This window comes from Carassius gibelio, chromosome B23 (assembly GCF_023724105.1).
Source record: "Carassius gibelio isolate Cgi1373 ecotype wild population from Czech Republic chromosome B23, carGib1.2-hapl.c, whole genome shotgun sequence".
Taxonomy (NCBI): domain Eukaryota; kingdom Metazoa; phylum Chordata; class Actinopteri; order Cypriniformes; family Cyprinidae; genus Carassius; species Carassius gibelio.
In genome coordinates this window covers 6,374,820-6,395,541 of record NC_068418.1, presented here as the reverse complement: position 1 = coordinate 6,395,541, position 20,722 = coordinate 6,374,820, and the positions used below count along the sequence as shown (strand labels likewise).

At 39.9% G+C, this 20,722-nt stretch overlaps 1 protein-coding gene across 5 annotated transcripts; it reads left to right on the top strand.

Moving 5' to 3' along the window:
* Window positions 1-17: 17 nt before the first annotated feature.
* Window positions 18-20,528, top strand: ncoa6 (nuclear receptor coactivator 6). 5 transcript variants are annotated; one of them, XM_052593733.1, is made up of 15 exons: window positions 18-290; window positions 6,191-6,448; window positions 6,784-6,939; window positions 9,803-9,925; window positions 10,292-10,420; window positions 10,914-11,759; window positions 11,845-11,931; window positions 12,085-13,633; window positions 13,760-13,875; window positions 13,953-17,447; window positions 17,545-17,592; window positions 18,913-18,943; window positions 19,218-19,259; window positions 19,549-19,700; window positions 20,024-20,528. In XM_052593733.1, exons 2-15 carry the CDS (start codon window positions 6,238-6,240, stop codon window positions 20,074-20,076), a joined length of 7,038 nt encoding a protein of 2,345 aa, XP_052449693.1. In that variant the 5' UTR covers window positions 18-290; window positions 6,191-6,237; the 3' UTR covers window positions 20,077-20,528. The 5 variants fall into 5 exon arrangements, with proteins under 5 accessions (XP_052449693.1, XP_052449692.1, XP_052449691.1 ...); XM_052593731.1 differs by having other exon boundaries at window positions 19-290; window positions 6,194-6,448; window positions 11,845-11,976; window positions 19,549-19,694; XM_052593730.1 differs by having other exon boundaries at window positions 19-290; window positions 6,194-6,448; window positions 11,845-11,976.
* The last annotated feature ends 194 nt before the right edge of the window (window positions 20,529-20,722 follow it).

Here is a 20,722-nt window from a genome sequence, read left to right as displayed (position 1 = left end):
AAACGCTTTCACTTCCGGTCACTGCGCCCCGCCCCTTTAGTCACTACTGTTTTGTGCTACTAGCGATCTTTCTGGCACGATGATATTTCTGTGATCATAACCTTACACTTTATCATAACACAACAGTCTGTGATCATCATAACCCTCTCTCGCGGGCGCGCGGTCCCGGGCGGCGGGAGTACGCGCACAGCGTTGAACTGACGTGCTCAGCCGCCTCGCGAACGCGCCTTTAGCGTCTGCTAGCAGAGACCTGTTTACTGCAGAAACCCGCTCCTGATGGACTGACAACGGTGAGATCTTACCTCCTCCTCACCTTAGAGAAACATTACCATGAAGTTAACACGTAAACGCGTGCGCTGCAGGGAAGCATGAGGCTGATATCAGCGAGGCAGTGAGCAGTGATGCTGACTGTGTTTGTAGAGCTAATACATCAGTTAACGTTCGCCTGAGAGAAGGAAACTCCTTGTGATTATTCACTTATTCACTGCAGTGTTATTGTTAGGACTGCGTGTACCACACATGAGCTAAAGTCTTCTTAATGTTGTTTTGTTTTTCTTTAAATGAAATGAGGCGGTTTGTCTTTGTTTTGATATTGATATTGCTAATGCTAATGCTAGAGAAATAAACCCATGTGAAGCTCTTCAGTCAAGTCATCGATAATCGCAAGAGTAATAATATATTATTAGAGGTTATGTATTGGATGTTTCCAGGTTAGTTTGCAGTGAAACTCTTTTCTGTGTTTCTAAAGGCACCTGATGGCAGTATTTGACATCTCATTATCACGATTTCATCATCGTTGTTGTTGTTGTTGTTCTTTCAGTTGATTATATCTGTTTGATAAAGAAACGTTGAGTAGTTTTGGGTTCATAACAAAGAAATATATTTTTTTTAAATACCATGGACTTTATCAACGAGTCATGGTTTTACCCGCTCTATACTGATACAGTACCTTTTTATAAAGCTTTAAACTACATTACAGCTTTTCTCAGAAAGTAACGTTACCTCATGTTCAGTCAGTGTTTCCTTTTGTATTGAATTATTGTGTGTTATTAAATACTGTATGAAGTATGTTTGGGGTCAGTGAAGTGAAAAACTATTAATAATGCAGTTCATATATGCACATTTGAATCTTCCATGATAAGCATGTTTTTTTTTTTAATATAAACTTTTTAATTATGCAAAAATGTTAGGGGAATGCAACTTTATTGTGATAAAAAAATAATTAAGGTATTGGTTAAAAACAAAACAAAAAAAACTCATTTAAATGATTAAACCTGGGAGCCTTGCGTAATCATTTATTATTATTTGGAAACTGCTTATTAATCTTTGAAACATCTTTGTCCAGCAAATATAAAAACATGCAGCAAGAGCCTAACAGGAAATGATGTCATACAGTAGTGGTGCTCCTGTTGGACATTTAAAAAATATATGTATCCCGCTTAAATGTTTGATCATGAAGTGCATTTTTATTTTTACACCATGTTATCTTACACGCAGCACAACACAGTTGCTCAAACAAGTGGCAAAAGATGTAAACTACATCACCATGGACAGAAACAGTCAGCTCTCCTGCCTTTTCTTTAGCATGTAAAACTTTATTACAAGCAGTCCTGCGGTTATAAAGAACTTTGTTTCCCTACCTCCATGAGTGGCATCTATCAATGCCTTTTTTATCTAAAAGTGCTATTGTGCTTCAAATCATTTGTGGTGTAATTACTACATTTTCGTTATCATAATTACTGCAAACAAGTCGCTGTCACTTTAATTCAGCACGTGCAGCGGAAACGACCGCGACTGTGTGCAGTGTGAGCACTTTAAAATCCATTAAAGCTGCAGTACGTAAGTTTTGCCTCTTTGTCGCCGTCTCTGTTGAAAACCTGCAGTTGCAGCTGTTTGCTGAATTATCTGTCTTGTGTGGTTCGTGCTCTGGCACGGCTCCAGCGCGCGCACCACTGTCAATCCTATACTTAATAATCACAGATTCTAGCCTACGTCTTGGAATATATGATCCAAATAAGATTGTTCACCATATATTGTCATCTGAACAAGTAAGAACAAGTCTGCCACGTTTGTTCTGACCAACTGAGGAAAAAACGTATAGTGATTTAATCTATAGATTGTATCACATCAAACATTGCAAATTATTATTGTTGTTATACTTTATTCTCAAATTAGTAATGTTAACAACATCAGGATTGTGTGACTATGAGTATATTGTGTATTACATTACATTTATTTGTTTAGCAGACACGTTTATCCAAAGCGACTTAGATGAGGACAGTGGAAGCAATCTAAAAGAACAAAAGAGCAATGATATATAAGTGCTATAACAAGTCTCAGTTAGCTTAAACGCCTTACACGTAGCAAGGGCTTTTAAATAATATAATAAGAATAGAATATTATTAGCGTTACATGTAGATTTAAATTTCTGTACAGTCTAATCTCTAATTGTCATACAATTCAAATTTCGTTTTAAGAAATTCTTTTAACCCAAAAAGCTAATTATTCTTCCTTCGAACTGGTTGTCTTTAAAATACAAATCTTGTGTAAACCCAGGCTATCTGTAATCAGAAGCACATATAAAACTGGAATATAATTTAATTTAATTCACAAGCGTTTCATAAAAAACAGTAACAGGTGCAAAATCTGCTTTTTATATGCAGAAAATGTATATATTCCACTCTAATTAAATGTAGCATTATTTTTCTAGCATATGAAACCGATGAACTTCAGCGATTGTGTGATTTAGTAGCAAACTGAAGAAAAGTTTGTGACTTGTTACTTCATACACAAAAAGTGTACAATTTTGACACAATCTGATTTCTTGATGATTTTGATATTTTATAATAGCAGTGGCATAACTTTGCTTTGAAAAGTGGTGGGGGACACCGTGCAACTCGTTTTGTTAGTTTTGTTGTTTAATAACCTAATTTACTAGAGGACTGAGTTGGAAAAACGTAATTTTCACTACAGCTAACCAATCACAGCACAGACTGGCGCAACTAACCAATCACAGTGCATTTCGTATTTCAGAAGGGGGGCGTTCATTTGATACAAGAATTATTCAAGCCGTTTATGCCAGACTGGGGAGAGAGGTGTTGTAATAATGTAAAATACCTGAAAAATATATGTTTTTCGAACAACTTAGTATGAGGGTCTGTTCTAGTATACCCCCAAAACAAAATCAAGACCTTGTAAAAGAGCATAATAGGACCCCTTTAATGAATAATTAAAATATCTTCTTTACCCCCAACACGTTCAGAATCACTTTGCCGGTGCTTTGAGGCAACTGCTTTATGCGCGATCATGAGCGCCAAATGCTTATATATTACAGTATGGTTGATATTACATTTAATATAACGTGCAACTAGCTGAGTAGAAAAATGCACAAGGAAGCACTCCATTTTTTAAATAAAATGCTATCATGACTAGGGATGCAACGGTTGACCGGCCATAAATCGGAACCGGACGGTTTTTGCTTAAAATACGTTTATGTTAAAACATTTGTGGTGTAATTACTACATTTCGTTCTCATAATTACTGCATACAAGTTGCTGTCACTATAATTCAGCGCGTGCAGCGGAAACGAGAGTGTGTATAAATGTTTATATAAGTATGACAGTTTATAGTTCATTAATTTGAATTTGGGACTATTTGGCCAACCGGTTTAATCCTGCTTGAAAAGCAAAATGTTATTGATAGTGTAAAAACATCAAAGTTGAAGCACATGCTGATTGATGGACTAGCATTACTCAACATTACTTACTACCTTCATTCAGTGAAGGTAAAATAGTAAAAAATTGTATAATAGTTCATTTAAATGGAACCAGAATCAGAACCTGAAAATTTGTATACTGTAATATATGTTGGATTTTGATATTGCCTACCTTTAAATTAAGTTGACAGTAGGTAATAAACAGCACTGAGCATTGAGTAGTTGAAAGTGACGTGACATACAGCCAAGTATAGTGACCCATACTCAGAATTTGTGCTCTGCGTTTAACCCATCCAAAGTGCACACACAGCAGTGAACACACACACACACACACACACACACACACACACACACACACACACACACACACACACACACACACACACACCCCCGGAGCAGTGGGCATCATTTATGCTGCGGTGCCCGAGGAACAGTTGGGGGTTCAGTGCCTTGCTCAAGAGCACCTCAGTCATGGTATTGCCGGCCCAAAACTCAAACCCACGACCCTAGAGTCAAACTCTCTAACCACTAGGCCACGACTTCCCCAAAAAGTATTGTGCATTTTTCCATTTTTTATAGTTGTTTAATGATTTTAATGGAACCGGAGCAATTCCCAAACCTAATGAAGAACGATTTGTTGATCTTTTTTCCCTTAAATACATATCTTCCGCAAGATATTTTTCAATTACTTTCAAAAAGTGGTGGGGACATGTCCCACCCGCAAATTACGCCTATCTATAATAGTGATTTTATAATAAAAAAAAAAATAGAAATGAACTAATCAGCTAATAAGTGCTCCTCTGCTGCTGTGCACTGGTTATAATTGTGATTTTAATGTATTTTTTTTATGTTACACAAGTGTTTGTTTACCACAAAGTATATTTTGTTCATCCCATTAAAAATAACATACAGTAACAGTGTCACAAAATCAACTTTGGCATTGCAGTTACATCAAATCGCTATATGGGCTAATATCTGTAAATATTAAGCCGGTATGAATCCTGCATGTTCTGCGTGTCTGTGTTAATGAATGGAGCAGAAGCGCGTCTTTGTTTATTACAGACACTGAAGCGCGCGTGATGCTCCGGTGATTTCAGCGTCTGTCTTCTCACTAAATAAGACGAGAACACATGAACAACATCTCCAGAACTGCACCGAGAGTCACTTCATGAGCATCTGACCGTTTGATTTGAGTAAAACTAGCGTCACATCACATACACAGAACTGTAATGGTAAACCCGTCAAAATAAAAGTATTTGGCAGAAATCTATTACTATTGTTCAGCAGAATGTACATAGCCCACTACTACTACTATTAAAATGAAACGAACATACTTTTTTAATGAATAGTCACACAACATTTCTTCCATGTTTTATTTTGAATAGTAAATCCCCTTTGTTTACCAAAAAATAAAGTTTGCTTAATTTTAAATAATTAAAAGATAAATTAAATGAATGTTTTATGCCTTCATTTGATAACCAGAAAAATGTAAATACACAGAATTTCTGAAGGGAAAAAACATTTCACATAAGGCTATTTTAAGATTTTTTTAAACTAATTAAGTTGTATTTATGCATTTAAATAATTACACATGCAGAACACTGTGTGCAACGAGAATCTACACATCGCCATCATTTACCATGGATTTACTGTAGTAACACTCACTGCACCAAGACATTGTGGCAAGATTTGGGATATTCACACTGAATTTAAATACATAATAATATAGTACGTATTTGTGATTTAAACTATAGTATGTGTGCATTTATACTCAATGTTTTTAGACTACTGTTTTTCATTCAAACAGACTGCCTAAAAACACAGTTATATTTTTTTTGCCATGGTATTGAGGTGCTATATGTGTGGTTTTAACTGTGTTTATAATGATTTAAATGTATGCTGCAATGGGAAACCAATGCTAAATAAATTAAAAAAAAAAAAAAAAAAATATATATATATATATATATATATATATATATATATATATATATATATATATATATATATATATATATATATATATATATTTTAAAAACCTTGGTCAAAATAAATTGAACCATAGGTTGCTACAATATTTACAGATGTTATTGATTTTGATAATGAACAAAAATTTACCTCTGCATCCTAACTCAACCTAGTATCAAATGTGCATTTCTAAGAGACAAAAAAGTGATATTACTATTAATATTATAAGGCAACCCAAATCTGTTGATTTGAAACAATGTCACTCGTTAGAACATGCAGAAACTAAGATATACATTTTTCTATTTGCATATTTATTTTAAGTAAAATTAATGGTCTGGTTTCTACAACTTTCATCTTGATGCAAAAATCTGGCTTTGAACTTGAAAGAAATAAAAATGTGATATTTATCGTGAAAAGTATCGATATCGACTAATATGAAAACTGTTATCCTAATTTTTTTTTGTCCATATCAGCCGGCCCAGATGACTGATGTTGTTGTTCCTCTTTAAGCAGTGTCACCGTCTCCAGAGGCTACGCAGCTCTTTTGGTGAAGGGCCATGGCGCATCAGCTGTCCCTGGATGCTCAATCCCCTCGAGCCGTCCCGCTCACGGATCACGACTCCGGAGTGGAAGATGAAGACGATGGCTCCCACAGCCCTGCCACAACCTCCACCATCTTTGTTGCCTTCAAAGGGAACATGAATGACGAGGACTTTCAGGAGAAGCTGGATACCATCTTACACGGGATGCCTGATATGCTCTTACTAGGTCAAGATTTGGCTTCAAACTATGATTATTACTTGTATGAAAAAAAGAAAATGGTTCATTACTGCTGGAAAATTGGATTTCTGAAAAGTTTAGACTTATATGTAAAATTTTAATGTTTAATTAATAAATATAGAGTCATACTCTCATTCCTCCGTGTTTAGTGTATGGACTAGTAGTCAATTTTTTTTTTGCATGGTTGTATTTTTAACCTAACTAACATAAACCTAGCCCTAAAGTCAAATTTTATTTCATTGATATTTTGGGTGTCTTTAATGTTATGTTTCTATGTCAGTTGAGTTATATTGCTCCTGTACTCCGCTCATTGTCTAATAAAGGTACTCAGAGGCTCGAACCCGAGCGCGTGGAGCCGTGGAACAGCGTACGTGTCACTTTCAACATCCCCCGAGAGGCAGCCGAGCGCCTGCGCCTCCTGGCTCAAAACAACCAGCAGCAGCTGCGGGATCTGGGCATCCTCTCGGTGCAGATTGAAGGTACGGATGTGTTGAGGCTGCTCGGGCTGAACCACGGGTTCAAGGGTCAAGGGTTAGCTCACCCAAAAATGAAATGTAGGCTGCGTTTTACTCAACCCCGAGATATCCTAGGTGTATATGACTTTCACCTTTAAGACGAATCCAGTCGGAGTCATATAAAAAATGGTCTTTGATCTTTCAAGCTCCAATCCATGTTCAAAACTTAATAATCACTTGATTGTAGCTTGTGCCAACAGTTGTTTTGTTTTGATCGCTCCACTGCGTTTCTGTGTGCGTCACTTTTGAGCAGTGCATGTGCAAAGCTGACCTCATGCGTCATACACCCTCCTAAAAGTTACTAAATAAAAATAAAAATGTGTATAGATTTAAGTCTCTTTTTGATCAACAGGTAAGTGTTTTCAACCAAAACTTTTAAAAACAGTTAAAGGTGTTATATAGCCCACTGAATCATACTCGGACTCGATGCTGGCAGCAGTGGAAGGTCTTGGGAGAGAACTGCCTGGTGACTTATTTCTGAGCATAAAAGAGGACAGTGGTACAAGAGGAATACCAAATGATTGTTTTAAGTGTGACAGTATAGCAGAAGTAGCACCCGCTTTCAAAAACAATGGACTTGTGACAAGGCTCCTGAAATACTCCGGTCTTCATAAGTTTTCATTTAGTGATGAGTGAATTTTTGCTAGAAAAAAAGAGCAGGAAAAATAACATGCAAGCATCTCGGCGCCAGCAAAAGCTATGAAAAGAGTAACACAGCCTGCAGAAGTGACATGCATGGTAGTTGTCACCACTAGAATTACCTACTGTAGCCAAAGCTAAATGAACTCATTTAACCTCTTCCAAGGCCCATGTGTACAAAATAGAGACTTCTGGGAATCCATACTCTGGTCTCAAGAGACCAAGTCAATCATTTCGGATCCTAAAGCATCCAACATGTTCTGGTGTTGCTAGAGGAGGAGTACAGTGAGAAGTGCTTGGTACCCACAGTGACGTTCAGTGGGATGAATGAGTGCTGAAGGTGTGCTTTATCAACGCTGGCATGAACTCATACACTACTGTGTGATGTAATAAAATCGCTCATTCCCTGCATTATTGGGCATTTTTTCAGCAGGACAATGAAGATATTCATTCTCCCAAAGTAAAGATCCTTCAGTGGACATGTATTTCACTCAGTCTTAACACTCTCGAGCAGCTGTGGGGGATTCTGTAGAGACCAGCTGAGCAACACTCCCCATTATAGACCAGAGCATTTAAGGAGGTCATCAGGAGTTAAACAGGACAGATGTGAAAATTTGTCATGATCTTGAACACTCAGTGCCAAGAAGGGTCAGAACAGTATACTTTAAGTTCTGGAGGACATACTGAGTGCTAGAATATTATATATTTCCTGAATTAAATCTAGGATGTACTCATTTCTGCAGTCCTTCGTTTAAAAAGAATTGGCTAATTTACTAATCTTACAGAATAAGGAGTCCCAAAAACAGAAATATCTGCTAATCGTCCATATCACTGTTTATATTACACTTGCATTACCAAGACAATGACTGACGCAGTTGTATTGCATTCCAAAGAGCTCCGTTATAAGCACCACAGTGGAAAATGAAACCGTATCCGTCCTGACTGACCCGGATCGACACGGAATGGAACGGTTAAGCAAAGAGAACCTTTCTGCCCAATAGTGGAAAAGAGTCTTATGGCTCGACCATGAGTGAACATCATGAACGTCATGAATCAGTTTATCTGGAAGAGAAGACAAAAATGCAGAAATTGAGATGATTTGATGAACACTTCTCGAGATAATACAAATGCAAACCGACAGACAGACACAGAGATTCTTGCTTTTATAAGAGAGAAGAATATGTTTAGCCCCCTCCTTCTGAAGCTTCAAATATTCAGTGTTGATTACTAGCGAAGCTTCGAAGCTCAACCAGCCATAGTAAAGACAAGGCTTTGTAAGACAAGTATGGATCAACTTGTGTATGGGTTAACTGGTTCTCACTATGAATATAGCATAGATGCTGGATTGGCGTTAAGAAATAAATAAAACAAACTAATTTACATTTTAGACACAATGTGTAGTGTTTTGCTCTATTTCACGTGCGAAAATAGTTCCAAACAAAGACCACAGCAGAAGTATTGCACATTCTCCAAGCAACACTTAGTGGTGTTTTATATGCAATGATTTAGCGTTTTGAACTAATCAGTTGAATGAAGGTCTAAATGACTCATTAAGTGAATTGCTGCAATTTACGAGTGGTTTAGTATTTAGTATTATTTAGTAGTTTAAGAGTATGCATTTCCCCCACAACATTCTTATTTGTATGCTCAAAAATGTATTTTAAACATTAATCTCGTAACATTATTTATTGCATTTATAATTTAGTTGTAAAAAAAAATTTATTTGACTGGTAACAGCCCTATAGTCTAAATTAAATTAATTGGTCAGTTGTAAGAATTTGGCATGAAAGATGATGCATAAATTTAAAAAGGTAAAAAAAATAGTCCTTAATACAGGTAAATATAAAAAACATTTTATTAAAAGAACATTTAATTAAAATATTGCTTACTAATGTGGGAATATTTTGTATGGAATATTGTCTGCTGATATGAAAAGTTCACTGTAAATAGCATTTATGACACCAATGACATTTTGTTTTCTCTTCACATTAAACACATTAAATATTACATAAATGTATGTAATATATTTTATTTCCATCACAGGGTTAGGTCTTAAATTTCATATAAGGTGGTATTAAAAAGGTCTTAAAAAGTCTTCAATTTAACTTGTTCATATCAGTAGAAACTCTGATTTTAATGCTTGACGTCATTGGCACAATTTGTTGATCGGCCTGTTGGGTTCATACAGGTGAAGGAGCCATTAACGTTGCGGTTGGACAGGGCCGAAGTCAAGAAGTGAGGGTGAATGGACCCCTTGGTGCTCCTGGCCAGATGAGAATGGATGTTGTGTTCCCTATGCAGCAGGGCCAGGGTAACTATGCACAAGTGCTTAACTTAATGGCTTTCTTCAACTCCTGTCTTGCAGAGTTTCTCTCTAATGCTGATGATTCACTGAGCAACTTTTTGAGCAATGTTGCTGGGCAACTTTGGTTAATGTTGGCATCAATGGGCAACCAGGTGAGACACAGGGCCCACGACAGATCTAACGTATCTAGACAGAAATCTGTTACCCATTCTCAGTGGAAAATAAATAAAAAACACAATTGCTCAAAAATTTGTTGTGTGTATCATCAGCCTAAACCTAAACAAGCACACCTGAACAAACTAATCAAGGTTTTCAGGATTACTTAATAATTTAATTAAGAAAGTGTATGCTGAAGAAATGCTTGTTTTTCAGCTGGAATGCGTATGAATAACCCTTCGGTGTCCATGATGCCTCCTGGGGCTAATATGGCAGCACAGGGAATGGTACCGAATAGTGCTGGACCAATGCAGCCAAGAGCACCAAGACCACCTTCACAGACCGGTAATGGCAATTATTTAGTTCAAAGAAGTGATAAAGTTACACTTATTTATATTCCATACTGCTCTATAAAGGCAAATGCAGTAGTTGCAGCACCATTGGGACTTTGTTTTGAAAAGTAATTTCACACTCTGTTTTCTCTGAATCAGACTGTATTAAGATTTATATTGAAGGCACAATTGTCAGGCACGACTCAGAGCTGGTTCACAGCTTGTTGTAACATGCATTTCAAATGTCACCCATGACCATAGATTTACGTGAGTCTTCTGATCTCATGACTACATGCATCAGTCACTATGTAAATGTAACTATATGTTGAAAAAGCACAACAAAACGTTTCAAGTTGAAGTTGTAGTGCCTGTATTAAGTGAACTCTTGAGGATAGAGCTTCATATGTTCTGTGTTAATTTTTATTTATTTATTTTTTATTCTAAGGACGTTTGGCCAGATATACTGTACTGTAATGATTTTCACATTTCTGTTCACATTTTTTCAGACACAATGGATCCCATGCTTTCAGGGCTGGCCTTACAGCAACAACAACTCCAACATCCTCATGTAGGACATGGTCCACTTAGTAACTTAGGCCCACAAGGACATCACATGCAAGCCATTCAAGCAAATCGACAGCTAAATCCAGCAGCCCTACAGCAACTTCAGCAACAACAACTTCAGCAACAACAACACCAACAACAGCAGGTTCAGATGGCCCAACTAGGTGGTGCACGTGGTCCTTTCAACCCCTCCAACCAGATGCCTGTACCCCCTGGCTGGAACCAGTTGCCTTCTGGGGTTCTCCAACCACCACCGGTCCAAGGTCCTATGGGACCAGGTTGGAGAAAAGCCCCACCACAGCCACAAATGGGGCAGCGTCAACCCTCTTTGGCATCTGTTCAGACGCCCAATCATCCACCACCACCATATCCATTTGGAAGCCAGCAGGCCGGACCTGTTTTCAGTACAATGGCACAACATCAGTTGCAACAGCAGCAGCAGCAGACAGGGGCAAACCAGTTTGCAACCCCTCAGCCCAAAGTCCCTCAGGGAGCACCAGGTGTAGTTGTTTCAAGAGCGCCGCCTCCTCTGCCTCCCTCCTCTGCCCCTCAAGGAAGTCTCACAGCCAAGTCCCCTGGTTCGTCATCATCTCCTTTCCAACAGGGCTCACCTGGAACACCTCCAATGATGGGACAGGGGCAACTTGGTCCGCGTCCCACAACCCCTCAGGGTTTCCCACAAGGTGTTGGATCTCCAGGAAGAGCTGTGATGGGCCAGCAAGGAAACATTCAGCCCGGCTTTATGGGCATTCCACAACATGGACAGGTTCCTCAAGGTGGAATGGGAGGTGTGTTTTCAGAATTCAATGTAGAAGTGAGTGTGTCTTGTTATTAATTTGGTTACCTGTAATTAAATATTTATATATTTTGCAGGTATGCCCAAACGAATGCCAGTGGGGTTCCAAAATGCTCCTGTTAATCAGAACTTCGGACAAGGACAGGTTACTACCACTGGAGCAGGTAGTACACCTCAAATACAAAATAGTCAGAGCATAGCAAACACTGGTAAGATGTGGGGATTGATTTAATACTGTTTTGAATCTTTTGCTCTAATATGAAGTTTTGTCCACTTTCTATATATCGAGTTTCAACAAGTCTGAATTCTCATTATAGGCGTCCAGTCATCGGTCCCAGTGCCAAATCATATGCAGTCAAATCCCCTTCAAGTTGCTGCACTGACTCACCACAGTGGCATGCCAGCTCAACCTCCAGGCACCACCTCAGGAGGTAGTATGGGACAACCTCAGCAAGGTCTTCAGACTCAAATGATGGGTGTACCACAATCACAACATCAAACACAGGTTGTAGCTTCCACTCAAAGTCAAATGGCACAAAGCCAAACAGGAGGCCAGACTGTTTTGTCCAGGCCAGTGAATAACGGGCAGCGAGGAATGACCCCTCCTAAGCAAATGATGCCACCACAAGGTCAAGGGATCATGCAGAACCAAAATCAGCTGGGTGGAGGACAGGGACATCAGGCTTTAATGCTTCAGCAGCAGCAACAGCAGCAACAACAACAACAACAACAACATCAGCAGCAGCAGCAGCAGCAACAACAACAGCAGCAGCAGCAGCAACAACAACAACAACAGCAGCAGCAGCAACAACAACAACAGCAGCAGCAGCAGCAACAACAACAACAACAACAGCAGCAGCAGCAACAACAACAACAACAACAGCAGCAAAATGCTATGATGGAACACATTGTAGCTAGTCAGATACAGGGTAACAAGCAGGCCTTTGGCCCAAAGGGTCAACCTGGTGTAATGCAAGGCCAGATAATGAGAGGTCCTTCACCTAATATTCAAGGTAATATGCCGCAGTTTCAATCTCAGATGGGTCAGCAACAAATGACTCAACAACAGAATCAGCAACAACAAATGGCTCATTTACAACAACAGCAGCAATTACAGCAACAGCAGCAGTTACAGCAACAGCAGTTACAACAACAGCAGTTACAACAACAGCAGTTACAACAACAGCAGTTACAACAGCAACAACTACAGCTGCAACACCAGCAGCCACAACAAGCACAAATGCAACAACAACAGCTACAGCAACCCCATCAGCAAATGGTACAACAACAGTCTCAGCAAATTCCAATGAATGGCAACCCCAACCAAGCATTAGGGATGCATGGGTCTCACATGCGACTTCCGGGAAATCATCATTTAGTACAACAACAGCTTCAGCAAAAACAACAGCAACAGCAGGTGATGCTGCAGCAGCAACAGGCTGGTCATCAACACCAGTTAGGAGATAGTAGTGGAAATGCTGATATCAGCCAACAGATGGTTCCAGAGCTGCAGAATCCACAACAACAGCAGGGTATGTTGGGAAATTCTCAACATATGCAGGTTGGGAATGGTCATTTTCCTGGTCATGGTATGTCCTTCAATCCTCAGTTTGCTGGTCAGATGCCAATAGGCGGCCCGTGTGGGCAAGTGGGTGGATTTCCAGTAAACAAGGATGTGACACTAACCAGTCCCTTGTTAGTAAATCTTCTCCAAAGTGATATTTCTGCCAGCCAGTTTGGTCCTGGTGGGAAGCAAGGAACAGGTGCGGTTGCTGCTGCTAACCAGGTCAAGCCTAAAAAGAAGAAACCTCCCCGTAAGAAGAAGCCAAAAGTAGAGGAAGGACAACAGTCTACTGACAGTCTGTGGTAAGAGCTTTTTAATATTTGTATTTATTTATTTATACATTTATGTTTTGGTTTTTTTTTTACACTGAAGATGAGTAAATGACTTTGCACTGTTGAATAGAATTACAAAGTTTGTGTCTGTCTAAGTGGTCTGGATTCACTGCCTCATGGAATGGAGGAAGTAGAGATGCAAGGGTTGGGAGGCGACCAAGGGGGTGGCATTGACTCGAACTCAAAACTTTCTGATTTCGCTAGTCGACCAGGTAAACAATTTAATGCCTTTTGATTGATCATTTCTTACATTTACATAACTTTTATTTACTTAACATTTTGTCTTTAGGTCTGCCTGGTCAGTCTGGAGATCAAAGGGTATTACAGCAAATGCCAATGCAGTTTATGCCTCCACAACAGCAGCAACAACAACAGATACAGCAAATGCAGCAGCAGCAGCAGTTACAACAACAGCAGCAGCAGCAGCAGCAGCAACAACAAATACAGCAGCAACAGATGCAACAACAGCATCAACAGATCCAGCAGCAGCAAATGCAACAGCAACAAATGCAGATGCAGAGTATGCATGGTCCTCAAGGTCAAGCTGGAACATCACAAGGACCCCATCATGTCCAGACCCAGATTCATTCACAACAGTCAATGCAGATACAACAACAACAACAACCACAACATCAACAACAACAACTGCAGTCACAGCCACAACAGCAACAACAACAGGCGCAGCATCAGCAGCAACAACAGCAGCAGCAGCAGCAGCAACAACAACAACATCAGCAGCAACAACAACAAATGATGATGATGCTTAAAATGCATCAGGAAGCTAAAAATCGAATGACACTACAGCAAGGTGGGCACATGCAAAAGAGTTTAGTCAATCCTAATGATCCATCTCAGAGAATGCCTGTATCACAGCCAGGCAACATGCCTGTAATGATTGATCTTCAAGGGCATGGAGGTGTTCCACCTTCTCCTGATAAAGCCAGAGGAATGCCACTCATGGTAAATCCAACTCTGACTGGACAAGCAAGAAGGACACCCCATTCAGAGGTCGGACAACCAACACCATCAGAGGAAACCCCTGGAACCCATAGCATGCAGGACCGGGGACCCCTTGAAATTAGTCAACAGTCAGGAAATGGAAATCAACCAATGATTCCCAATCAAGGTCCTAATACTCATTTAATGAAATCTGTGCCATTATCAGTGCCCCACCAGCCAGGAGTAAGTCCCCAACAGCAGTCCCAGCAAGTGTCAGCAATGGCTGGCTCCCATAATATTCACTTTTCTAGTGCTCCTGCAGCTTCCCAAAGTTCCCGCCCTAAAACCCCTAACCGAGCCAGTCCTCGGCCATATCACCACCCTTTAACTCCAACCAACCGTCCACCTAGTACTGAACCCTCTGAAATAAATCTGTCCCCTGAGAGACTGAATGCCTCAATCGCTGGTCTTTTCCCTCCAAAAATTAACATTCCTCTGCCACCGCGGCAGCCAAATCTTAATCGAGGTTTTGATCAGCAAGGACTCAACCCAACTACACTTAAAGCAATTGGCCAGGCTCCACCCAACTTAGCAAATCTTCCTGTCAACAATAATACCAGTGGCAACAATAATGGCCCACAGTCTTATCCATCAGGTGGTGGCATGGTAAGCTCCGGAGGAAAACAAGACAAACAGACCGGTGTTGGGCACATTAAAAGAGCTAGTCCAAGTAATAGTCGTCGATCTAGCCCTGCCTCAAATAGAAAAGCTGCCACCCCAAGCCCAGGAAGACAGAAGGGTGCCAAAACATCACTGACATCACCTCCACATCCACAGCAAATGATGGTTAGTCCACAGAACGTGATGGTTAGTCCCAACTCAGTGCTCCCAACTACCTCTGCATCTTTGCCATCAGCAGGACCTGGAGAATCACAACAGAGTTTAAATTCTCTGCAAACCCTACCTGGTAGTACCGATGCAATTAGAGATGGCCAGGTAGTGACTACACAAGCAGAGCAGAATCAGGCAGTTCAGTTTAGAGAGCAGTCTACTCCTAAAATGGCAAGCCCTCGGGTGCCTTCTCAGGAACCCAAACGGCAAGAGCTTAGCAATTTGGTTGAACAGCGTGCTGAAGATAAACAACAGCCTCGGACAACACCGCAACATGACCATGGCTCTGCTGTAACACCATTTAGAGATGCTCCAACGTCTCTGAATCAGCTATTAGACAATACAGGAAACCCATCTTTGTCCGTGAAATCTCAAAATAATCCTCAAGTGGGTGGAGAACCTGTGCAGAAAGAAAGCCCTCATGCTCCACCAGCTCAGGAGAACCAACCTAATCCTCTTGTATCACAGAGCACAAATATTGCCACCTCCTTGTCTACAAGTGAAACTGATCAGAAACCTAAACCTGCTTCAGTATCAAGTCCGAATCTTGTAGCCAGTAGCAGTGCAAACCTGCAGTCTGTCAGTGCTGTATCAAGTGTTAGCTCAAACCAAACTGTGCTCCTAAGTCTCACTTCAATACCCAACCCTTCAGTTGGTTCAAATCACAACCTTATACCCATCTCAAATGCATCTCAAACTGTTTTGCAAAGGCCCATCTCATCAGTTACAACGCCACAAAATCAGATCACAGTCTTTGTAACCTCTAATCCCATTAGCTCTGCTACCAACACGGCTTCTGTCGTTCCTCCTGCTGTTGTATCCAAGGTACTGGCAGTTCCAAATAAAAACATAAGACCTCCTGATATTCGTCAACAAAATCCTACCCAAACACGTCCACAGTTCATCGCAGGATCTGTGTATTCAATATTTCAAGCTACGCCGGTATCATCAAGTGCTAATGTCATGTCTCAGCCTGTCACTATGGTTGGTCCCATAGTCTCTGCAAATATCCAGCTTACTCCTACCCCAGTGTTAACTACATCACAACCCTCTGCGCAAGCATCAACATCTGTGTTGAAAACCTCGCCTGCTGTCAGCATAGCTGCTACTCAGCAGAGCCGCACTGTTATTGGGCAGCTTCAAGTTCAAGTACCTACAAATAAGTTTCCCCATGTAAACGTAGTGCCCTCACCTCAACAGCCAGGACCTGGAGGTCCCAAACAGGAGAGTGTCTCTGAAGCTAGTGGCCCAAAATCTAGTCCTGTTGGGCAGTCTGCGTTACATTATGGCATGTCCTTACCTTTTCAGCAGCTATTGGCTTCCCCACCTGCTTGCTCTAGCCCAGGGGCTACAGCTGTTGCCGGCAGAAGTCCCCTGTCTCCAACTACATCGTTAGCCAAAAGCAGTCCAGTCCAGACTGTTGTAAGCAAAAGCACCACGCCTAGCATATCTTCAAGCAATTCCGATGATCAAAAGGAGCGGACCCCTGTCACTCAGATTGGAAAGACTTTGGATGTTGCCACAACTAAAGCTTCTTGTGCGGTTACATCTGAAATGGTATCGGCACTCCAGCCCACTGCTCCAGTGACTATTCCAGCTGCTCAAATAGTGTCTCAGCAATCTGCACTTTCTCCAAAAGTGTCTTCTCCTGAACCTGTGCCCACTCCTTCACCAGTCCCTACTTCTACAGCATCATCTAATATGCCGCCACCAGCCTCTACCCCTGGAATGGTTCACCTATCTAGTCCTGTTGCTACTTCTTCACCACCTTCTAGTTTGCCTGCAGTTTTAGTTTCTGAACCCACTGCTGCTCCAGGACCTCCCACTACAACGTCCGGCTCCTCCACAGCAACAAACGCACAGCTCTCTGGGGAAGAGCAGCCTTCACTGGTGGAGACTAGTGGACCTGACTCTGCTGAAACAAAAGCAATTGTAGATGCTCCTGGCATCTCAGGTAAATAATTGATGGTATCAAGGCAAATTCATTCGTTGTCTAGTCAAACGTTAATGATTTTAACATCTTAATAATTTGTTTTTATTTAACTTGACAGTTCATCCTGAAGCTCCACAAGAAGACCAAGCTTCATGTGGTCAAGCTGGTAAACACCTTTTTAAGAAAATCTTTTTCTACCCATGCAAATTGTAGTCATATGCAGGGGAACTGCTATGGTTCCTGGGCCCCCTGAGCTAGTACCTTATGATCAGGGCCCTTGGAATCATCCTAACCTTGTTAAGGCACCCCTGGCAATATGTGAACTACCTTAACCCCAAAGTTTACTTATGCATATGACCAAACAAATGTACACTACATTTCATATAGTACATGAACACAGGTGCATGACACATGCAGGCTAATTTTTTTTTGTCCAGTGACTGTGCTATTTCCCTCTGGAAGTTGCCACCGAAAAAGATGTCTTTGAGTTCTTTCAACTAGAGTTGCAGGTATCTCTAAAATAGCCTAAGATGCTGACATGGCATTAAATAAATGTAAATAAAAATATATTACTACTACTATTGGCTATTTAAAAAAAGGGGGTTGGGACTGCTTGATATTCCCCACCCTGTCTTTCCGTTTCAGCTGAAATGAGTTCAACACATAGAATAACACTGTGATTCAAAGCATTTCAGTGGACCTTAAAGCAGAATTTATGCAGCACTGCTTTGTTTACAGCGGTAACTGAAAAAATGCTGTGTAACTGCTGTACCTTAAGCGCCACCTGCTGTCAGAGAGTGACTTTACATCTCATTCAGCCTGTCTGCTTTAATGTAGTTTTATATAGCATAATTTCACAAAGCTGTAGTTGCATCATTCTGTTTTTGCTTCAAGTGCATCTTCTGTTGGAAAGTGTGGACATTATATTTCTTTAAAAATATAAGGGAGAAAGAAGACCCAAGCTAGGAAAGAGCGCAGGCAAAGCCTTAGTTTGTTTATATGAATAAATTTATTTTATTTGTATTTTTCATTTGTTTTATTTGGTAATAGTTTTTTGTGTGTATGTGTGTTTTTTTTACAAATTATTTTCATTTGACTTTAAAAAAAATTACTTTAAATTTCACGAAGAAATGAGCAGCATTTTGTCTGAGAAATAATAAAATGACACTTTTTTTTTCATAATTTTATTTTGAGCATATTAGGCTAATGAAATATCTGTAACATGCACTGTATGCATACCCTAATTAACATTTTTTTTTTAAACTGAAGTATACTTTGGGTTTTAGAGAATGCTAATCTAATTTAAGATTATGTGATGCAGTCCTGCACCAGAACCATTTCTCCTGGTCTGAACAAACACTTTTGGTTCAGATTTGTATCAGCTCAACTCAGAGCAACTCTAGGGATAAAGCCTGAAGTTGAGAAATAGAAAAACGCTATGCACTGTGTTTAACACTAAACTAATTTCAGTTGTCTCTATTTACAGGACAAGGGGTTACCACTGTAGCAGAGCAAGGGTAAGGCAATGTCCTTGACTTTCTGACACTGATTATCTTTTTTTCACCATCATTTTCCTTTTATTCATTTAAAATAAATCCATTTGTTGATTGTGTTTCAAGGAGATTAATTTTATTGGATAATCTGATTGAACTCACCCTCATGAACCCTATAATCATGGATGATTCATGAAATCATTATTTTTCTTGATCATTACTCAAATATGGGGAAGGAGGAAAAAAATGTTGTTGAGCATCAAAGCAGTTTACCGCTGTTTTTCCACTTCTATAACAGATGGGCAAAGAAAAGAAAGACGCCCGTCATCTTAGCCCCAAGGTATGTATATAGCAGACCTGTAGATTCCCTGCACGGGTCCGTGCACGGGGCAGCGTGGCCGTTTTAGTAAAACGGTCATGAACAGGACGGACGTTATCTGTGGTAGATGAGGAAAAACAGCAAGTGTGAATTCCTCAGTTGTGGTCATTTTCTTCAGTGTTAAGACCAACAATTGATTTCCAAAGAGAACTAGAGAATATATGCAGCATAAAAACAATTCTGCATTCTATAGGCATTTTTATTGATTCTTTTTTTCTGTTTATACCCATTGCCCTTTTTCCTTCTGCAGGGATACGAGGGCCACCACTGAGAAAGCAAAAGGTCCTAGTCGACGAAGCTCACGAACAGACAAGGAACCTGAGGAGGAAGCATCCGACAGTGGACAGAGAAAAAGAGTAGCTAGGCCAGGCTCAGCCTCATCCAACACAGGAAAAGGTGCAGGTTTGTCATCTAGAACAATATAAATGGATGCAAATACACGATATACACACCACGAGTCAGTCAGGGTTAAGGGTTTTTTTTTTTTTTTTAAGAATTCTCTCCCGCTCACCAACCCTGCATGTTTTGATCCAAAGTACAGCAAAAACAGGACAATTACTTGAACTATTTCAAATATATTTTCAAATGTGATTCATTCCTGTGACTTCAAAGCTTAGTGTTTAGCATCATTACTCCAGTCACATGATCCTTCAGAAATCATTCTAGCATTCTGATTTGCTGCTACCATAAATGCTGACATGATTTTCTTTCTTCTGTCTTTCAAGAATCAAGCACTGGAGCCAGTCCCACGCAGGCAAAACGAAGGAAGTCAAAGTAATCATGACATGAATAAACCTGTGAATTGTACATTCTTATTTTGTTGTTTTCTGAACTTGTTTTATCCGCTGTTTTTTCCTTTTGTTCTAAGCAAGATAACCATGTACAGAAAGTTCATTTTTTCTTTCTTTCTTTTTTTAATCATGATACTGTATTTTGTTCCTGGCTACTAGAGGAGATCACGTTTCGAATTGTGTTTGATGTGTTTGTAAGTCATTGTTTTGGTGTGACTTTTTTATTATTATTAATATTGATCAATTCTGGATTAATCATGTGAATAGAATCATGTCTGTAGTATTACAATATAATAACTTGACAGAATCAGACTTTGTACTTCCAACCCCCATGTCGTAGGCTATATCATGAATTAACTGTGCATTTCAGTACTATCCGCACCGGTGTTCACTCATTTAGCCCCTGGATCACATGCATTAAACTATTTTTACAAGTGTACTATGTTTAACTTGTTTTTGTCACAAAAAAATGCCAATTAAAATCTTAGTGATCTTAAATTAGAATGGATTTAAAGACCACACTTGGAAAGTTCTAAATGGAATGCTAGCATACTTACTTACTGCGAACTGTGCAGTATACACTGCATGTTTATTTCTTTTACTTTTTTTGTCCTTTATTTAACCAGGTTAAAC